The 22,691-nt window shown below is 29.1% G+C and overlaps 2 protein-coding genes across 10 annotated transcripts in view; one reads left to right on the top strand and one right to left on the bottom strand.

The window, feature by feature from the left end:
- Positions 1-20,357, bottom strand: part of LOC143057790 (WD repeat-containing protein WRAP73-like) — a 56,272-nt gene extending 35,915 nt beyond the window's left edge. Inside the window, exons 1-7 of the mRNA XM_076231193.1 lie at positions 19,852-20,357; positions 16,729-16,824; positions 15,968-16,024; positions 12,501-12,617; positions 10,281-10,353; positions 9,585-9,688; positions 8,931-9,017 (exon numbers count right to left, since the gene is read on the bottom strand). Of these exons, the coding sequence (XP_076087308.1) occupies positions 8,931-9,017; positions 9,585-9,688; positions 10,281-10,353; positions 12,501-12,617; positions 15,968-16,024; positions 16,729-16,824; positions 19,852-19,920 (603 nt within the window). The 5' untranslated portion in view covers positions 19,921-20,357. The remainder of the gene's footprint in view (positions 1-8,930; positions 9,018-9,584; positions 9,689-10,280; positions 10,354-12,500; positions 12,618-15,967; positions 16,025-16,728; positions 16,825-19,851) is intronic.
- Positions 1-22,691, top strand: part of LOC143057788 (cellular tumor antigen p53-like) — a 51,431-nt gene that overhangs the window by 12,160 nt on the left and 16,580 nt on the right. For 2 of the 9 annotated variants that reach the window (XM_076231182.1, XM_076231192.1), the window contains exons 3-4: positions 21,349-21,486; positions 21,691-21,811. In XM_076231182.1, the coding sequence (XP_076087297.1) occupies positions 21,349-21,486; positions 21,691-21,811 (259 nt within the window). Of the gene's footprint in view, positions 1-4,099; positions 4,245-11,840; positions 11,907-15,507; positions 15,534-20,252; positions 20,367-20,449; positions 20,582-21,158; positions 21,209-21,348; positions 21,487-21,690; positions 21,812-22,691 lie in introns of those variants that run through there. The other 7 variants (XM_076231184.1, XM_076231188.1, XM_076231185.1 and 4 more) reach the window with 7 other exon arrangements.

Raw genomic sequence — 22,691 nt, 5'->3', positions numbered from 1 at the left:
TATTATATATGACTGATAAGAATAATGTCCTAGATTATGCTATTATGCTATTACATGTAAATAATTTTATTTCAACTTATAAATGATAAAAATCAAACTATTTCCACACATATTAACTTAATATTCTGTAATTGAAAATGTTATCTTACTAATAGTATTGTCCAAAAACCCAAATGGTTTTATCATATTCATGATCAATGAAGAACCTTTAGGCAGTCTGATTTCTGAACTTGGTGAAATTCACATTTTATAAATATACAAATGTATGAACATTAGACAGAAATAAAGAGTAACCTCTTGATTAGCCATCTATGTATATCTAGATTCAAACTCACATAAAAAGGTCAAAAGGTGACCAGGATGTCAGGTTGCACGATTAACTTCTGTATAATGTTATTCTTTAATACCTCTAACGAATTTAATGCATTTATTAATCACAGGTGTTCTTTTGATGATCTCATTAAATTACAATATATATGAATATATTTAAAAATTAAAAAACAAAATAACACGAACAATCACATTGTAAATATAAATGTTGGGACTTTTGGTTGCACTCTAGTTTTAAGGTAGTCTGTTTTTTTACCCTTTGGTCAGAACTCGGGTTGTTGTCTCTTTGACACATTCCCCATTTTCATTCCCAATTTTATTGTCTATATTGTGATTGCGATATATTTCTTTTCAACACAGTAATTGTCTAAAAGAGCTGAAACAAAAGCACATTTGTTTCAAAATAAGTCTGTATAATTGTTTTTTGCCGAGTGACTGGTTGATGAATTAACAGACTAAAGGATAAGGGATGTTTTGCAGGAAAATTTTATTAAGTGCATGTTGTTCTTTTTTTCTGATAGACATGGCCAGTGTGGCAAGCTGGATGAAGTTCCATACTTCTGCAAGTTGTTTTTTACACTAAATAAGTTGATGTCAATTATAAACAGCAAAGTTAATCAAACCCCTAGTCATGTTAAGGGACAATTTCTCCAACTATTTTGATCGGTCAATTGATCTTGTGAGTTGTACTTTTAAAACACTTTACTGCATAAACACACTGATGTTATCAAGTGCAAAATAGAACTCTTTATCTCTTCATATATATTAGTAGTATCAATGAAATTTTCATGAAAATAGATTTTTATTAGTCAAAGTCATGGTAATTAAGTTATTTAGTATAGGAACTAATGACAAGAATCCTTACAAGCAAGCATGCATATGAAATTAACAGCATTTGTCACGCTTCAATAATAGATATTTATGACAAAATCATTATTATTTATGAATTCATAAAATGTTACTTCATTGAAAATTTAGTTCAGATCAAAGAGAAAATTATTGAATTAATGACAAATATAGAGGATAAAATCTGTGATTCACTTCAGATATAAGATAGCATAACCCAAAACCAGCTTCACCGATTTTAATAATTGTTCAAAAAAAGGTCAATAAAAATTATGTCTATAACCAAACTAATACGACTTGATTTATGTCAATATTAAGAACTTTTATTTATAGTAGTAACATACAAATCGTATAGAATAAAAATTTTATAAATTCCTCTATAAAAATTATCTGAGTTATCTCCCCTTATAAGGATTATATTTGAATCAAAAAAGAAAATGCATAGGTGGATCCAGGGGGGCCAGGGGGGCCCCCCTTTCATGGGAAAAATTTGATTGATTATATAGGGAATCACTGAACCATGACCCCCCCCCCCCTTTTATAGAAAAAGTTCTGGATCCGCCACTGAAATGCATCAATTCAGACAACTGAAATCCACCCTGCCTCAAAAATTACTTCTTTTACTAAAGTAAATAGACTGATTTTGCAATCCAAGATAGCAAATGACCCTCATACTTCTTAACTTAAGTTTTATCCCTATAACATATCTTAATTATCAAATTTAGAATGGCATTTCAAAAGATAAATCTTAACTTAGCATTTGTAGCAAGTAAAACAATATTCAAGGAATGTTAGGTGTTTGAACTATAAAACTGTATTCAATTTTATATGGTTTATATGTAAACAAAACAAAAACAAAAGGCTTACTAAGGACTAGCTTCGAATTAAATTACAAATAACAATTTAAAATTCCACAAAATTGAGTATATCATGTTGGTAACATATTGCAAGATAAAAGAAAACAGCGTGTAAAACTATGACAACAAACTTGATGATTTGACACCTAACTGGATTCTTAGGGAGTCAGATGATTACCTATTTCAAACAAAACAACCAAACAATGAATGTAATATTTGTAAACAGTAGCCTATCTTGTAGATCTACCTTGTTCACTAATTACAGGTGAAAATTTTAACACCTGAACAAGTACACCTTACAGTCATATACTATTGTGTACCTTTTGAAAAAGATTGGGTCGTTTTAAAACCAATTACAATGAATTACATGCTTATTACTGATAATTATTATGTTTTGAATTAATTTATTATAATTTGAATTAATTTTGAACAAATACTTAGACAGTTAGATTGTGCTGTTTGATGTATTGTCTAAATTTGAAAGTCTAATTATTTTTTTTTTAAGGAGGAGTTAGGTATTAGTGGTTGTAATGCCCAATCTTTTTTGTAATTCCTATATATTTTTTTATGTAGAAGTCAATAATATATTGAATTTCAAAATTTTCAGAGCTATCTCTTCTTGAAATGTTATTTTACAGATCAATATTGGTTGTCAATGAAAAATTGGATCTTAATTGATAAAAAATAGTCAAATGTTCTTTACTGTGCAGACAGAGTTTGCTGGTTTTCTGCCTTAGTTCTCCAAAGGCATTTTCCCTGTCCAAAATAAACTGCAAATTATTTCAATTCTGAAAGTACAAAGCTCAGTATGAGTAAGTAGCTTGGAGTCTAGTACTGTTGCTATTTCCCTCTCATATAAGCAATTTAATGGAGGTTTTATACATAATAAAAATCAAACTTCACATACACTTGGTTTTTATGCTTAAATGTCTGTGCAGGTTACATGAGCAGCCATTGGGTTAACCTGTATTTGCTGTTTGTAAAACACAATTAGCTCTTCACTACATTCACTGATCATGCTGATACAGCAATCTAATAAACCAGGTACATATACATGTATATTGATATACTGTTCCCAGAAAAAAAAACTAGATGTGTCAAAGCGACTCGAATGGCCCCGTCCCAAAAAGTTGAAAAATCTGCAATTTCAATATAAACACATGTGGACACAAACATGATGGTAGTCTCACACATCAAAAATCAGCTCAAAATCTGGAGGCGTATAGAAAAAAAATCTGTAGAACTGACTTTAATAATTTATCAAAATCCAAAGCCCGTAATTTCAGCAAAAATTAGCGGAGCGGAACAAAACTTTACCTTGACCTGTAACTCATTATGGTTAACTCATATACTAAAAATCAGCCCAATATCTGAAGGCGTTTAGAAAAAAAGTCTGTATAACTGTGATTTTCAACAATTTATCAAAGTCCAAAGCCCGTAATTTCAGCAAAAATTAGTGGAACGCAACGAAACTTAATCTTGATCTGTAACAAAACTCTGTATAATGGTTTGTTGCGGAATGACGGAATGACAGAATTTCGGACAAGGGTAAAACTATATGGCACGACAACTTGGTTGCGGGGCCATAAAAAGTGTGCCAGTCATTTTTACCAAAAGAAATAAAAATGAGACTAACTTATTTGGCATGTAATATCAAATTCAATTATAGCTTAAAAAGTCAAAAGTTTGCATCAGTATTAAAAAGTGTTCCTATTCAATTTCTTGGTTGACATGAAAGCCTTCAGTTCCCATTTAATTTTCACCCTATTTTCTGTCTTGTCCAACTTTATAAATATTACAAAAGTCTAGATTAAATTACATATCTTAAAATAAAATTATGATGTCAATACTCTTAGCTTAATAATAAATTAAAATTATAACAAACTACTTAAATAACTTTACAACTGAATGGAAATGATATTTAAACTTTTATCACACTATTTCATTCATAAAGAACAAATAAACGTAATCATTCATAACATTATTGATTGATCAAGGTCAAAGGTCATATGTATTTGAATTATACCCGATCGGGTATCAATATATTGTGTGTTTACCTCTTTACATGAGGAACATGATAAGGGTCAAGATTTTCGTAATTATCAAACAACAAAAAGATCAATTTATCTAACTGTCGAAGACAACTCAAAAAGTTTTCAGCAAGTGTTTGTTTTCTGTATTCTCGTCTTTTGAATGACGCAGCAATCAGAGGTAAGTGTGTATACTTAATATATTTCACTTTTAAAAATTTAAATTCAAACTTTAAATAGGTTTCACTATGCATTTGTTAAAGGGTCCTAGTTTACAAATAAAAAAATGCAGAAAAAGATATAAAGATTAAGTCTTCTATACTAACATTAATGGCAGTATTTCAAAAAACAACCGGTATAAATTTAAATTAAAAGGATCGATATTGAGGTCAGTCAAAAATAAAAGATGTCAAATATTGTTGCCTAATGTTTTGACTAAGACATTTTCTAATGTTTTTACAGGTATTTTGTGGGTAAAATTTGTAAGAAAAGTAAAAATTATTTAAATTGTTATTTTTCTGATGAAAAGCTCCAAATTATAAACCCCCTTTTGAAATGACCTATTTTCAAAATCACACATAACCAGGGAAAATTCAAAATTTTGTTAGTCCTTATCCTAAATGTAAACATTCATTATGTGGGTGAAAACAGTATAAACAAATACTCTTACAACATTAGATCAGGTTGATAGACCATGTTGACAAAGCCACTAAATAAATATACCCGGCTACAATTTATGGAACATTGCCATGGGTAGTAAAATTATCGAGTGATAGTGAAATTCTACCTATGTCAACAACATTCAAATAATTATTTCAATAGGAACGAAACCTCTGCCTTGATCCTTGAAGTTGGAAAAGTTGTTGTTCCACAAACTGATAAATAGCTTGCACATGTATTAATTCACTGCCAGAAAAAAATAGTATAACTACAAATGCATTTTTCAAGGTTCCCATTTACCCCTATTTAAAAATGAATGACATATTTTAAATACTGATCAATTCTGAAGGATAAAGACTATGCCAGTTATCGGTGTAAACAATTTTTTGCTGAACGCCATTAATTTACACAAGAGAGAAGTTAAATACATGGCCAATCCTTACTAATTTTCTAGAATTTATCATTTGAATTAAAAAACAGAAAACTTGTAATGGATGTTTCTTTTGCACTTTCTTTTTGATCATTTTGAAAATAAACTCAATAAGGTGTATCATATTTACCCCTTATAGCCTCTAACTTTACACAAACTAAATTGAAAATCATTGATCTGAATAAATACCACAAAGGACTGACTAACATCAGCAGAAACAAAAGTACACAGTAAAATTTAGCAGATACAATCTATGAATGAAAGAAAAAACAAAAGCTAAGAACCTAAGATAACCCTGACATTGGTTTTTGTACGACGGGTTTATAAGTGCAGTGTAATGTTAAACAATGAAGTTTTTCTAGTATCAGTTTCAGTAGTTTAGTCCATCTAATTTTATGTCTTGGGTGTACAATGGAAGTTGAAAACATTCAAAAAAGCTTAATCATGATTGTGACACACAATCTGAGTGACCAAAATGTTTATTGCTATATGAAAAACTCATATAAACCTAAACACATCAATGATTTCAAAGATTGATTTCATATTTGTTATTGAAATATACTTTTCACCTCAAAATTATAAAGTGAAATGATGCAAGTAAAGCCATAACGGTTAATTTAATACTGATTTCTGAGTAAACAAAATGATTTTCACTGGTGGTTGCACCATAGAACTCAACTTTTGGTGAACAAAAAATTGTGTACAAAGAGTCATTCATATTTTTTGTAAATATTGAAAGAGACGCACACATCATCTTCCCTCATAAATAAGGTAAAGTAGCGTAAATCTGTTAATTTTTTATGAGCTCACATTCCTTCATTTAATTGAATGTTGCTTTTGGATTTGTTTGAAATAAGTACTTATAAAATGACACATCAATAATCTGTCCTGTTTTAAACTTCTTGGGTACAGAACATGAAATAAAAAAGACTTAAACAAACAAACAAAGATAGATTTCAAATAATTCAAAGTCAAACAATTTGAATTTAACAGTATTCAAGGACAAGGGAATTTGTTACAAGTTATGCATTAGCATATATTTACATAACGTTTTATTTGTATTTCATAAAAAAAATTACATATTGGATAAAAATGTTCTTTTCTAATACCATCTGCATTCATGGATATCACTTGGGGTTCTCTGGAAGAACGTATTCTGGTGTATTTTCATCTTTTAACACTTCACTTTTAAAACAAGACAAATATGTTTTATAAATAGTTAAAAAAAACTATTGGTAAAGGCACAAAAAATAAATCATGTTTAAATTTCATTCAATCCTAAGCACTCCTCAATTCACATTATAAATGTCCTATCATAGTCTTATGGTTATATTACAACGTAGCTCCATCAAATGCTTTTATGTCAAATATCAAATTTTCATATCAGTTTTTACAGTTAATTTCTCATATCTTATAAATAGCTATCTACCCTTAGTTGATATTTTAAACTTAAAGCATAATTCGATATATATGATATACTTTTTCAGCGTCTTATTCTGAAATTTGAATTTAAAATTTAGACAGAGGATCTTTAGACAGTATAATGTGACGTAATATAAATGAACTGCTGAATATATTGACATTGTTTAAAATAGTTTATGTTGCCAGGGTCATCTATCAGTTTCATCAATGAATAACGAGCTATACCTTCTTACCATACGTGGGGAAAATGAGTTGGTCTGTAAAACCATACCTAGAACATAATCTGTTAATAGTGATAAAAGACTTGTTTGTACTAAAGTTGTGTTAGTGTTAGACTTCAATATAATGTAAAATAGGACATGTCTTTGGATACCAATCATATCTAATGATTAGGCCAAATAAAAATATATGTGAGGTTCCAGCTACCCTACCTTCCCTACTTTTTCGGCTTAAAAATAGCCTACCCTAAAGATTTTATTGTCATTTTTCATTAAGCACTGTTAAAGTCAGAATGTTTCTCCCATAGACTCAATGTAAAAAAAAAACATAAAATAAAAAAAAATCCCTACCTACCTTCCCTAACCTTTTTTCAGATGTAACTGGAACCACACATACTTTTTTATTTTGCCTTACAATATTCAAATTTGTAGTTAGTAACACAGTATGCTAACATTTGTTATGTGCTCTTTTCAATCAACATTTTCCAAAATGAATATATATAAGTGGTGTTATAGATGAACTAGGTACACCAATGTTGCACAACTGTCAACTAAAGAAACACCCAAAGACATATTCCAAACGGCTCCTTTTCTCTATAAAACTATAACAGAGATCCCTATGTACTTTTATGGTACATCTAGCTGGGTGGCAATTATTTTTCAATAGTGCAAATAAATAATAAAATGTTGAAATTTTGATGTGTTTAATAAATGATAAAAGCATTAAATTTAACAATATTAAGAGTACATCAAATATGAAAAAGTTGCTTTTTTCAGCAATAAAATTTTTAAATCTTTTAAATTTGGTATATAGTTCCACAGAAATAACAGTATAATTTATAATTTGTTGCATATATTGAACGCATATTTAAAAGAAACAAGTTTAAAGATGTAACAACTAGATTTCTGGTAATATTAATCATAACTATCCCTACAAAATATTTGTGAGGCATTTTTTTTTTATTGATTCCAATAAATTCTAGATAGATTAAAATTTCAAAACTTACATTAACATGATTAATCTAATATGTAATAGCAACAAATGCAAATTTCGTAATTATGTTCTGGTTGTGAAAATCATGTATAGAACTTCAAAAGGGTTCAAACAATCTTATATCCTGTAATTTTATTACTGTAGAATATACAACAGTAGATGGCAAAGATTAATGTGAAAAAAAAATATTTCCTAAAATAACAAATGAAAATTCAAACTGGAAAATCCAAATGTTGGGCAAAACTGTTTAATAAAGTTGTTAAATTCTATATGTGAGTCAATTTTCTAGGAATTAACCATTTCAATTTGTTTATCTATAATTTAAAGAGAAGATAAAAATTAAGATATCATAAATCAAATACCAGACAAAGCCTAAATAGATATAAAAATTTCATTTTATTTTGGTGTTCGTGCAAATGACAGGAATCACCTATGTATTAAGCTGCATGTAACAGTAGAATAAGTACTTGCAACATGCCACTGTACTATCTATTCATTTCTAAGGATTTAAAATGCAATATTGTGAAAATTTGTAAGTGATTTTTCGGTGTTAAATAAAAGTTTAAAATTAAATTAAATAATTAGCCCCAATAAAATATATAATTTTTAACATCCTGAAATTAGATAACTGTAAGATTGCATGTTGTATATTTTTATACAGGGAAGATAACAACACTTTAGAGATAGATTTCTGTAAATCATATTTAATTGTTAGTATGTCATACCCCCTAGGTGGGGGCAGTATTACAGGATACCAATACATCAAACTAAAATATATTTAAGTAATTTCATTTTGAAAAGTGCATCCGCAAACTCATTCAGTCGGTTGAAAGGTGGATGAAAACTGTTTTTTGGTTTAGAGAAGAAAAATCTCATTTCCAGAGGCATGCAAATTTTTATTCAGGAATATTTGAACTCCAAAGCAACACTTTAAAGATTTGAACCTAACTAATTTGAATTGAAATATTTTGAATGGCCCAAATCAAAATTGCACTATCTGCTGGTCAGCTGTCCAGAACATAAGTAAAGTCTGATGGAACTTTTTTTGAAATTTTTCAGTTCACAAGTACAATTAAACATTGCTCTGTAATGCCTGTAAGATGCTGAAATATATTCTTAAACTACGGTCTACCAACTACTTACACACAAGGGTGACTCCCAGACTCCAAGTACACGTCCATCAGGTGACCATTCAATTCCTGCTAAATCATCTGTGTCTGTTTGAAAGTGCTATAAAATATACATCAAGTCAAACTCTATCATTAGCTGATTAGTTAGAAATTTCAAACTTATAGTCTATGTCTTTTTTTTTAAATATGCCATCTAATTCATGGATGGCCATATGGACTCTTGTCTGGTCTTAGTGAACAACTGGTTTATAGCTGTCATCAAACCATGACTTCATATCTGCTTTTTCATATTAATCAATAATGTAGTAACTGGCAAAATGTAAAGTTAACAAAGACAAAATCCACAAAAAATGGCGTGAATATGGTTGTCTTTGTATGTTGTCTGTAATTTGTTTTATTTAGTGTAAGCATGTATCAGGCTACTGTTTTTTTTCCTTTTGAATTGTAGTAAAGTGTCCTAATACTCATCTGCATCCTCCTTCTGTAGTGGATAAATGTATCATTGGCAATTATATCCACCTTTTTTGTCATTACATAAATCCCTCCACTATTAGCAACAGTTGTCTATTGCAAATCAAAATGAGAACATGATTTTGATGATTTACACAGACAGTCTGAATTACTTTTACAAGCTACCGGAACTACAAGGAAAATAGTTCAGACTTACTTTGACAAGCTCCCAGTTACTACAGGCAAAAATGCTGACAAAATCTTTGCAATCTCGTCTCTCTGCTAAAGCCATGTACTTTCCTTCACTGCTAAAATCAATTGCTGAAAGTAAAAAATAAATATGACAGTGGCATCATAATAACAAATATACTGATTTTCTTTTAGTTTTATCTTGCTTTTGTTTCAATGTTTTTAGCTTGTTCAATATCTCTCTGTCAAAAGGGGATATCTTTTGTAACATCTCATTCTCTGTTTTTCCATGTAAGTGGCTTTCAAAGCCAAAACCATGATGAAAACAGCATGACATCAATCAAAATTTTATGTTTTTGTTCCAGTAAATTTGTTGAAACATTTAACCTTATAAAATCTTGGAGGTTTCAGTAAATGTGGTTTTCGTGGTACAGTGACCTATAGATGTTAATTTCTGTGTCATGTAGTCTCTTGTGGAGAGTTGTTTTATTAGCAATCATACCACATCTTCTTTTTGTATTGCCAAAGGGGGATAAATACATGATAAAATATTATAAGAAAATAGTCTGAAAGTACAGTTAGATCAAAAGTTAAACTTGCTGAAATGAGTTGCAACCTTGAACTATAGATAGTGGTATTCCTTTACAATATTATGGTCAATTTCATTTGTATATTTAATGTGATGTTGTCTAATGCCCACTTAACCTATCCTACTATATCCTACCTTTTTGACACTGTTTTGGGTACCTTATGTAGGATACTGACTTCGTTATCAAGGACCATACTGTCACTCTTAACTGTAAAATAAACACTTTTATCAATAAATATAACTTCAAATTGTCACTGATTTCAGTATACATGTGTTTTCATGTGATAATTTAATGAAGAGTCAATGCCACTTTGATGACATACATGTATAAATAACATTGAATACATTACAAAGCTGCATCGAGAAAACAAATTTTTCAGTGAAGTTAAAAGAAAAACAATCATATATATCAACACAACATCCTGCTAAACGAATTAAAAGTAAATTGTAAAGAAATAAGAAGACCTCTTAAATTGGATGACCAAAACAATGTATAAGTTCCTGTTTTCCTATAAATGCTCAATATAAGGTTTAATAGTCTAATTAAAGTTACTTCTAGTCAATATTTTTGGGGTTTTTTTTTACTTTTTTGTCAACTTCTTTCACTTCATTTACAGATAAATGTCCTTGAAATGGAAAGATTTTGAATACTGTTTAATATCTATATGCTTGGGTTGAGACCAATTTAAATATTAAAATTAAATAATGTTCCAATTTACCATATAGATACTTCAGTACATAAAAACTCAAACAGACTGACATAAGGTATGATAAAAGTAATGTGAGAAAAGCTATTCTAGTCACAAGGAAGTAGCCTGGAAATATTTCACTATTTTTTTAAAGGAAATTTATATCCCTGGCTTTCAAATGTTGAGGTCAGAGCGTTCTCCAATGAAGGTCAATCAAGAAAAGCTCATCGGATATACAAAGATTTTTAAGTGATTTTTATGTCTTAACTGATTAGAAAATGCAGTATTCATAAAAATAAAATGACTATCTTATAGTGCTGTTGTGTACAATATCCATAATTATTAAAAAAAAAACCATTTTCATGCTTTACCTCCAAGCCCCCCAAAAAAAGTTTTTTTCTGCAACTTACTAGTAGTCGATAAATGATATAAAAAAAGTTAAACACCAAAAAAAATCCTCCTTTAAACAACTCTAAATTCAACTTAATTCTTTTCACTTACATGAATTTTAAATGATTCTTATATCAGAAGTAACAAAGAAAGATCAATTTGGTCAGTGCCCTTGGACCCATTAAACTAAAAAAAATCATATATTGTAATTTTTTTTTAAATAACCAACCAATTATTTACATTATGGTCCCTAAATATTTTATTTCATATCTTGGGTTACGGTAACATGTCATCGTAATCAATATGGGCTACTAACATTGACTAATGGAGTAGACAACCGACAACAAAAACTCCAATACCAATTTCTAGGTGTGACTGTAATTTTCTATGGGTGTTAAAATCAACCATCAATACTAATATTGTTCACCCTGTCATAAAATTACATGATGTTCCGATGATAAAAGTGAAATAATTGTCCAGTATTGTCAACATACAAACATAATTTGTGGGTTCAGCTTTCTATAATACGACCCTTCAGGTTATATACTACAGAGTTGTAAAATTATTTAAAAGTCAGTGTGTTCAAATCTATCAATTGATTGCTTGGAATCTATAGCTTTCAGGTTGAATGTTAAATCAGTTTCTGCGGAAAAATGCTTAGCGTGATTAAAGAGGATGTCAGGTAAGAGAATTTTATTTTCCTACGAGAGCCTCTAGACTATGGATCACTTATTTTACGTTTTTTTTGTAAAACTATCAAGTTAAATAACTACCGTAAGAAACCACAAATTCATCTTTGAAAGGAATTTATCAATTAAAAAGTAACCGTGTCTTTGTTGCATGTGAATGTCAATATTTTTTTAAAGTTTAAATGGGAAACATTGATTTAATTCAATACATAAAACTGCATGTGTGCAAAATTAGATGCAAAGATTAGCTTATCAAATGACATATTTATGTTTCTTGTGCACTCATCTTTGTTTTTATCATGCAGTCTAAAAGTAGTGTTTCAAAGATATATGCTAAAAAAAGAAAATACTTCTTACATGTACTTTTTTCAGAAATCACGTATTTATGGTCATGCTACTTTATTTCTATTGTATCAATTATGAGAGTAAACTGATGAATAAATATAGCTCCATTCACACTCTTGCTCATTGTTAAAGGCTGTATGGTGACCACTTGTTGTTAACTACTACCTCATTTGGTCTCTGTTGGAGAGTTGTCTCAATGAGTTATCAATCATACCACAACTTCTAACATTTTATATACTTACATTAAAATCAGCTGTAGTTAAAATATGTCTGCCATCAGGACTCCAATGGACACCACATAGTCCTGCAGAACCTTCATCTATTTTACAGTTCCAATCAGGCTGTTCTATTGACCATACCTATATTACAATATTTATATACAAATTATATGAAAGCATTTATGGCTGAATATAGCATATATCAGAAATCCTTTTCTTACCATAGTACATGTCCTTTCCAATGAAGGCTGTAAAGAGGACTTTTAACAAACTAAAAATGGCAGTTAGGAACTTGAGGAGAACTTTAATTTTAACGAAAGTCAATATGTTGTCTGTCTTTTACTTTTAAATGCTGTATCTGAGTTTGCTAGAGTAATGATAGACTAACATGTATATAGAGTTAACTCCCCTGTAGTAGATTTAGATTTCTTTCTTTGTAGTGTGGTAGCTTTTAGTTTTATCGAAAGAAAGTTTATATATATGAAATTGAGAACAAAAACTTAATAAGTGTGGTGCATATCAATGATATAACAACCTAACTTATCAAGAATTACAACAGCTAAGGATAAAAACAAAATCTCATAAATATATAACTATGGAAACCTTATTACATTACTAATTGTACTATAGCATTTGATAAAACTTTGAAAATATTGAAATTGTTTTAATGATGATCAATTTTAAGGACGCAAATTATATTCAACATTAGACTTTAAAAAAAAATATTTGCAACTCTTATTATAAACCGACTTACAAAAAGATATTGCAACTCTTATTATAAACCGACTTTAATACAAAAAGATATTGGACCTTTCATTAATAACTAAAAAATCCTCTGCTTTTCAGTGATGTCTAAATGACCAGCAGCCTACTTGGAAATTTGGAATATAAAATGTTATTTAATTCATAGAAACCTTTTTACTTTTACAAATCAAAACTTTTTCTGAAAAATGTAAAGATGCCTGTGAAGCAATTTGATGAGTGATTAATGTCAGAGAATCATTTTTTTGTCCTGGATATATTCTGGGCTTGGTGTGTTCATAATACATCATTCTTATAATACTGTCACAATTTTAGGGGCTTTTAATCTTAAAATCACATTTAATATAACAACTTAGTTACATTTTAGAACCCATGATAACATATTCAATCAATTATTTACTGCAACTAACAGTTTATAAATATCTTTTATGGGAAACTTAAAACTATACTTTTGATCTTTTTTTAAGTTAAATTGTTGTACCCTGCTGATTTTCAAATAAGAAATCAAAATTTGAATTAGGCTGTGAAGATATTAAACATTAGTACAAATCCAATGAAGGCCTTTATCTCTTTCATCTCTTACTTAGGGTATAAAATTAAGTGAATAGTTTTCTCATTTGTTTACATATGATAAACTAGCACCTATTGTGAGAAAGAAAGTGAAAATACACACACCATGCTGATCACACAACAGGGGGGACAGTTATACACGTATTCCTTAGGTGTGTAATTACAATATAGTATACTTCAAAGGAATGGGATCAGGTGAACTGGTGTTAAGGTGTTTATCAAAATTTACCACCTCCCTGTTGATAGGTTAAGAGATTTTGTAAAATTACTTACAAATCTGATTCTAATCTGATTAGCAATACATAGTTGTTAATTAAAATTACAATACATCAAAGGGGTTGTTCCTATTTACATAAAAAAGACATTGTATTTTTTAGGTGGAAAATATATCATATTGATCCTTATTTATTTTTTACATATTTATTCTTTTATCTTTTTATCTAGATTAACAATTATATGGATTTACAAGATTTTTACTTAAAAATCAAATTTAATCAGCTGGTAAAATAAAAAGAAATAACTTATTTATTTTCTTTTGAAGTTGCCAAATATCTTTAAATAAAAAAACTTTTATCAATTGTAAATGATTACAATAGGTGTCAAAAATTGAAAATATTAGAAAAATAAACAAATACTGCACTTTTGTTTTTATTGCTAATAAATAATCCATACTTTTACATTGAATTCAGATTAAGTATACAAGATGTCAATAAGTTTTTATGCTGTCATTTAAATAAAAAAACTTAAGTAGCTATAAGTACTAAATATTAACAATGATTTTGGTCTTAAACAAACTAATTGAGAAACATTAATTTCATATTTTCTTAGCATAATCTAAATATGAAAGATTAAATGCATACAATTTTGTTTTAAAACCTATGCTTACTCCTAATTCAATTCAACAAAGGAAAGTAAAGTTTAGAAACAAAATTCCATTGAATTCATCAGCTTTGTTCTTAACCAAGTACTTTTAAAGTACTTTCTAATTATTAAAATCCCTAATTTGACTGAAAAAAACACAGCTTTGTCCCATTTACTATATATAAATCTACCCCATCCCTTTATTTTTTCAAATGCAAATTACAGACTCCATCAAAAAGCAGATTTCATATAAGAGGAGATAACTCTAATTACAATCTAAATAAGAAAATATCTTGGCTTTTCAATTATATTTATTTTCATTTTTCTTCAAATAAAGTTGTATTATTATTACAAAGTACAATAAGTCCTACTTTTAAACAAATACCATAAAAGTGTCTATTTAAATCGATTCAGTTTGACACAAAGGAAGGTCAGTATATAAGAATTCATAACAGAAAACAATTTAATAATGTCAAACTTCCGAACAATAATCTTTTTAATATGTTAAGATTTAAGGGCTTTCAGTGCATATGTCACTGGTTCACAGTATTGAGATTACAATTTAGATGAATACATTACAATTACGGATTGTATACTAAATCTATTTTCTATCACTTTTCATTATGAATTGTATAAGATAATGATGCAATGCTATTTAAATCCCATAAGATAAGGCATTTTAATATCTTATTCATTGCTCTGAATGATATTTTATGCAATTTTCAATAATATTGAACAACCATCTCTTGATTTAAATTAAAAAGGGAACTTAGAGCAGAGGTGGGAAAAGCAGTCTTGGCTCCCCTTTCGTAGAGGTAAAAATCCATAGTACAAAATGATAAAATGGACGACAATGCTTGCAAGGTTTGAATATCTTTTTATTGTTTTAATGCATTGTTTAGTTGTTGCCTCACTTTTTTATATCCAAATTTTTGTTCCTAATGTTAAATACATTTGTAGCCTTATCCTTTTAAAATTAGTTTCTAGGTATTAATCTAATGTTCAGCAGTTGTCACTTGTTGATATCGTTCATAAGTGTTTCACTTATATATATTTTTTGTTCTCAATTTCATATATATAAACTTTCTTTCGATAAAACTAAAAGTGTTTCTCGTTTCTCATGTTTTTTAATATAGATTAGAAAGTTGGTTTTTCTTGTTTGAATGGTTTTACATAGGAATTTTTTACCATAACCAGTGATTTCCAATAATAAATGCATGCATTAATTTCTGAATTTACAGAATTAATTTACAAACAATGAGATAGGCTGTGATCAATTGATGATGTCCAACACTAACCTGAACTACACCTCTCTTGTATAAACCACACAGAACAAACTGGGAATCTGAGGACCACTGAAAATAAAAATATATAATTATTTTAATCTATACCAAAACTTTACTTAATATCTTCATATGTATAATCACTTATATTACTTTCTTGAATATGGCAATGTTTAGACTATTTCCTCTCATTTGCAAGTATTAACTTCATAAACAGAAGCTGGAAATAGTTGTTCATATAAGGGTAACATATCATCTACCCTATACTTCTAACCTTGGCTCAGCATTGCAACAAACTAGTACTAGCTCTTTAAAATGCTCTTTTTAGGGAATTTGCTAGAGTTAAATGCAGGATTCGGTAAGATAAAAATCCTAAAATTTGTGGATAAGATTTCCAATGTCATCTTGAAACTTTAAAACCATAATAGCAAAGTTCACATCAACCTTTTTGGCCCTTTTTTATTGCTTAGAAAATGTTTTGTTGTTTTTCTTGTAAACCCATCACATACTGTGTACATTTTTTCAAAGAATTGTATAAGTATACATTTTTTTTATCAGATTTCAAATCTTTTTCGATTCAAATATTAAACAAAATGTTGAATTCATAATGCTTATGCGTTTCATCTCCTTTCAAAAGTCAAACAGTTAAACTTGAAAGAAGTATCTGCTATAGAAACATATGTACAGGGTTTATTTATTTTTTCTTGGGTTTTCTTGGTCTATTTTTAAAAGTCTATTATTAGTATGCTGCAATCCTGCCATGTTTCTTAACAAACCTCTATGCATTGTATGGTATCAAGACAACTGTATAGATTCTGTATTTGGAAGGTATCTACATCTCTGACAATCAGACGAAATTCTACAACTGCAGCCTAAAAAACAAGGCAACCATTATTATTTAAGCATGAAATAAGCCATTTAGATTGGTTTTCTGGTTTTCATTTGTTTGGTTTTTCTTCATGTTGAATCTTTCTATAGATTAATATATGTTATGATCATTGTTGAAAGCAGTATGTTTACATCCATGTCATATGGTCATAACAGTTCTTTGCATAACAGGTTTTACTTATGCAAGTTGGGTTCAAATTATACAATGTGCAGAAGAACAACACATAAAGTGTTCAGATTCTGAGAGAGGAACCATCTTGAAGCTTGCAGTGAGGAAAGTTTTTTTGGCTTAGAGTTGAAGGCCTGACTGTGACTTTGTGAAGAAGATCAGCAATAAAAGTTCTATTCCATTGCTATGTTTTTGGCTTAGAGTTGAAGGCCTCACTGTGACTTTGTGATGAAGATCAGCAATAAAAGTGCTATTCCATTGCTATGTTTTTGTTGTTTATGTATTACTGAAAAATTATTACACCAGGGTTTTTGATATCACAAACTAGTCAAAACATTTACTAAATTTTATCATCGGTATAAAGACAGCATTCGTAAATATAGCTCCACATGCAGATTTCTAATACGTTCAGGTATTTCACATCCAATTTTTTATGGAAATATTCTTTATAAAGCACAAAGGTGTCAGTATTCACCTCAGAAACTTACAAAACCTTTGAATAGACTTATTAAGAAGGGATATAATTACGATACTGTTGTCAAGTCATTAAAGATTGCATATTTTGGCGTCACTGATAAGGTCTTTGCATCGGAACTAAACACATTTATTCTAAAAACAGTTGTTGGCATGACACGGGCTATGTTCTTCTCATATATGTTATGATGGTATGATACTAAACCCCTAACGGGAAGGATTGTGCCTGATGTTCATATGATGAAATCATAATCTTTCAGTCAGTTTAATTGAAGTCTGGAGCTGGCATGTCAGTTAACTGCTAGTAGTCTGTTGTTATTTATGTATTATTGTCATTTTGTTTATTTTCTTTGGTTACATCTTCTGACATCAGACTCGGACTTCTCTTAAACTGAATTTTAATGTGCGTATTGTTATGCGTTTACTTTTCTACATTGGTTAGAGGTATAGGGGGAGGGTTGAGATCTCACAAACATGTTTAACCCCGCCGCATTTTTGCACCTGTCCCAAGTCAGGAGCCTCTGGCCTTTGTCAGTCTTGTATTATTTTAATTTTAGTTTCTTGTGTACAATTTGGAAATTAGTATGGCGTTCATTATCACTGGACTAGTATATATTTGTTTAGGGGCCAGCTGATGGACGCCTCTGGGTGCGGGAATTTCTCGCTACATTGAAGACCTGTTGGTGACCCTCTGCTGTTGTTTTTTATTTGGTCGGGTTGTTGTCTCTTTGACACATTCCCCATTTCCATTCTCAATTTTATTTTGACTTTGTGTCATGGATAGACACATCTTTTTCTTCTGTTGTATTTATTCAAAAGTAAATTTATAATATTCATAAATCATACATGTGTTATTGTAAATGCTCTTTTGTTCCGATGTTGGAAAGTTCCGGGCGGAAAGAACTAACTAGTCGAAAAGTTCTGGAGGAACTTATTAACTAGTTACTTTGTTCTTCCTCTGGTTTAAAAGATCCACCGGAACAAAGTGACTAGTTAAAAAGTTCCAACGGAACATATCAACTAGTTATTCAAACAACTCTGCATTTAAAACAATGTTAAAGGAAAATATGCCAAATGTTTTTTGTCTGACACCCTAACTGACATATTTTTTAAACATCAAATTTTAATGCCTAAATTGCACCTAGTTAACAAAGCAGCAAGCAGCATCATAATTAATAATTTAGAAATAATAATGCCACAATTATTATTTTATTTAACAAAAACAGTGTCAGACAAAATATTTGTTATCCAGTTGTGTAGACATTTAAAATAATATGTGTCAACAATATGAATTTTTAAGACCTTTTTGTTTAATTTCTTTAAAACCATAATTATGTATTAATTTGTGTTTTCTTAAGGCTAATCCAAATAAAATTACTTTGTTTTTCTTGCATTAATTTTTTTTTAATAAATGACTGACATTTGTAACCCTTTATTATATTAAATCTTTATATAAACAGTATACACACATTGTTTTCATAATTATGCTAGTTGTGTATGAAAGTTTTATCAAAAATAAAGTTTTAAAAAAATCTTCAACTACAAAATTGTGTACAATATGAAAATGAATACAATCTTCACTATAATTTCTACTGCTTTTTTATTGGCTTAGAAAATCTTTATTTTTTTATTACTAAGATCACACAAGCCTACTACATTAATTAGAACACAAGCCAAATACTTAGAAGCAAAACAAACTAATTACAATGATTGGAAAATAAAAGACACAATTTAATTAGCTTGATGAAGTGAGTTATAGTTCTGAGCTTTGTAGGATGCAAACAATATTCTTTCTTTGAAGTATATTGGAATACACAACTGGGGGATTAAAAAAATATGAAATATCTTTGGAAAAAAAAGACAAACAATAATTTTGCTATCCTCAGTGCATTGTCTATTGAATAGTTGTCTCTGGCATTGCCAAACATTGATAAACCCTTAGATTTTGAATAAAATTAGTGTTGTAAAGTATATCCCATTGTCATTTCCTTATATACTCATTCAAAAATAGGAAAATGTATATATATTTTGTAAACATGGTAAATATGTGATTCAGTTAATCCACATAACTGCAGTTGTAAAATCATTTTTTTACTCAAACTGAACTTATTGTCATTGATTGTTAAAAAAAACCCCATCAAAACTTTTAAATTATTGAAAATAGCCGTTTCCATTTAAGAATATTTTACGAAACATATAAAATATTGCAAAAAGTTTAACTAAAAAAGCTGATTTCTTACTAAAATATTATGTGTTGTTATAATAAGGAAGGTAACATATATATAAACTCCATCATTTGATTTAACGTCCTATATTCTGACACATTCATTTATAAACAAACTTTTTCATATACAGATGTGAATCTTACCAAATATTTTCCATCAGGAGAGAATTTGCAGAGCTGACTTGTTTGACGGAACAGTTCAGAAAAGTTCATATTTGAAAAAGTTTATTTTTTATTAAATGTCATTGAAGATTTAAAGATGTTGAAGTTAATCGAATACACAAACAAGTGTCAACATGTGATTTCCGCCATTTTGAATACACCGCCAAAAATATTCATCCGACCAAAACAGCATCAATGCACACATGCAAAAAAGTTTTCCTGTGCTGAATAGCTTCTTCAAACAATCGAATTCTCAATGTAATTGTTTTCACACTTCCATAACCCACGTGGAGCGAAAACAATAGTTCATCAATTTGTTTTTACTAGGAACTTCTACTCACAAAACGGTAATCTTAGGTAATCTTTTTCATCGCACCGGCTGAATTTTGATTGGTCAACCAATTAACCCGTTAATCCCTTCAGGTGAATAAAAAATGAACGGTCACCGAGAAAAAGTATCATTTGTCATTCTCATCTCACCACATTAATTAGAACAGGTAAGATAGATCCTACCTTGGATAGTTTAATCAATGGATTTTATTTTGTGTATTGAAGTGTGCAATATGTTGTGACGTGTTTTCCCGCGGTTGCAACCCGGCCATTATTTTATTTACATACCACGTGGTTACATGGAGGCTTCCTTCATTCGAAGTGTTTGTTTATATCTAGTATGGTTTGAGTGTTTTATCATTATCTTTTCATGTTCATAATCGTAAGTAAAGAATTGTTGTCGATACAGTAATAATTTTTTATTTATAGAAATGTCAAGTTGAAAAAATATCACTATTTATTCAAGAAGTTTTTGTCAAATCATATTTTTTATAGTTCTCAAAAATGCCTGTCATCAAATTTTAAATATATGGATATGGGATTTTAGAAATTGTTCTACTAGATTGGTCTCCTAAATTTGTAAATTATTATCTTGTTGCCATTTTAGTAAGGAAACAAAGATGACGAAACGCTTGAAGCAACATTAATTGATTTGGATATTGTAAATTTTTGTAAAGGCCCTTTTGACATTTTGGGATTTATATTTTACTCAAATTTCTGTAGACTTATGTTTGTTGTTTAATATTTGTCAGTTTAAAATTTGTAAAGTGGATTGGTTAATTTATATGATGCTTGATTCTCGAAGGAGTCGTCCAGTAAAAGATGAATATATACATTCTAACGGTACCTGTATGACATTGTTGTCACACTTGAGTGGTTTTACAGATCAGTACCACCGGTCTTTCATACTTTTAGCCATTTACTATTAAGTGTGTGTAGTCATTGAAAAATATTCTTTGAAAGTTTTACCGGAGATGATCCATAATGATAATGAATTGAAAAGTTTAGGGTAAGCACAGTAAATGTAGATTACAATAAGGTTGAAAATTATATTTTTCGACAACTCGCATATTTAAAGTTTGAAACATCTTAGAAAGTCAACAGTTGATTTGGAATGATGTTTTACTATTATATTTAATTTGTTTTCAGATTTGGAAAATTCACTCATCATCACCCCATAATGTCACAAGCTTCAGTTTCAACTACATGCACACCATCAGGCCCACCAATGAGCCAAGAAACATTTGAATATTTATGGAATACTCTGGGAGAGGTCACACAAGAAGGGTGAGTGCATGTTGCACAGTTAAAAGCACATACAAATTCTTATGTCAATAATAGAAAAAAAACCAGTAATGTAAAAAATCAAATGTAATTTCAAATTTTTTTTTTTTAATAAATCAAAGTAAAATGATGTACAAAAAATAATGTAGTCATTTAAAAAAATATATCTTGGAAAATTATTATTGATTGAGATTTTTATTTTTATAGGGGATACACAAACATCACATCTAAGGAATCAATCGACTATGCATTCAGTGAAGCTGAGGATGAAACCAGTATATCTGTTGAGAAATACAGAATTACATCCAATGATTCCATTTCAGATTTGGTAAGAATTTTTTATTTCATTAATTAATCTTTTTTCTAAAAAATATTAGGACCATTCTTTTAATCATATTAAAGGCATATTTCAATACAAGAATTTAAAAAAAAAAAAATTATAAATTTTTAGTAAAATCAATTGTCTGTTGGGAAGATTTTTATATATAAGAGATCTGAGATCTAAAGTTTTATAAATATCACCCATGTCAATTTTGCATTAGGAACTTTTTTTTACAATAGAAAATTAATTTCACAATTGTTAAAAGATTACATGCACATGAGATGTCACACTTAATAACTAAATTGGTTAAAAGCAAAAGTTTGTTTTTAACATGTCATTTGATGTCTCATAATAAAAAAAATGACAGATTTAAAAACAACAGTGATTAACATTGTACAAACATCTTAAAGTTTTCCATTGTTTGATTTAAAAAATGACATTCTCAGCTTGTATGAAGATATACACAACAGAACTGTGTAACTGTTTGTTTACAGTTATGTAGTTGTGTTTCTCACTTAGTAAATTTGTTTGCATTTGATGAAGAGTTTATCATTGTCAGAATATCTCACTGTCCCATTTAACAGAATATTGATAAAAGCTAAAATTTAAATTGTTAAATAAAATCAGCCTTTTATATTAAAAATTTGGATAAGGTGATTTAAAAGGTAGGATAAAAATATAAAAATCAATCTTCATATATTGTAAATAAAGTTGTCAACATTGCCATGCTGTTTTGCTATAAATAGCCACAAGCATTTTTACCTGGTAACCATGACAATGTCAAGCCATTGGTTTTATCAATGTATTGAGAATGCCTCTTCAACATTTATAGATTATTGGTTTTCTCATTTACCCTTATTAATATTAATTTGTAAATTATAATAAT

Source organism: Mytilus galloprovincialis, chromosome 13, assembly GCF_965363235.1.
Source record: "Mytilus galloprovincialis chromosome 13, xbMytGall1.hap1.1, whole genome shotgun sequence".
NCBI classification, from domain to species: domain Eukaryota; kingdom Metazoa; phylum Mollusca; class Bivalvia; order Mytilida; family Mytilidae; genus Mytilus; species Mytilus galloprovincialis.
Note: the sequence above shows the minus strand (reverse complement) of the source record. Positions and strands in the feature narration are given on the sequence as shown.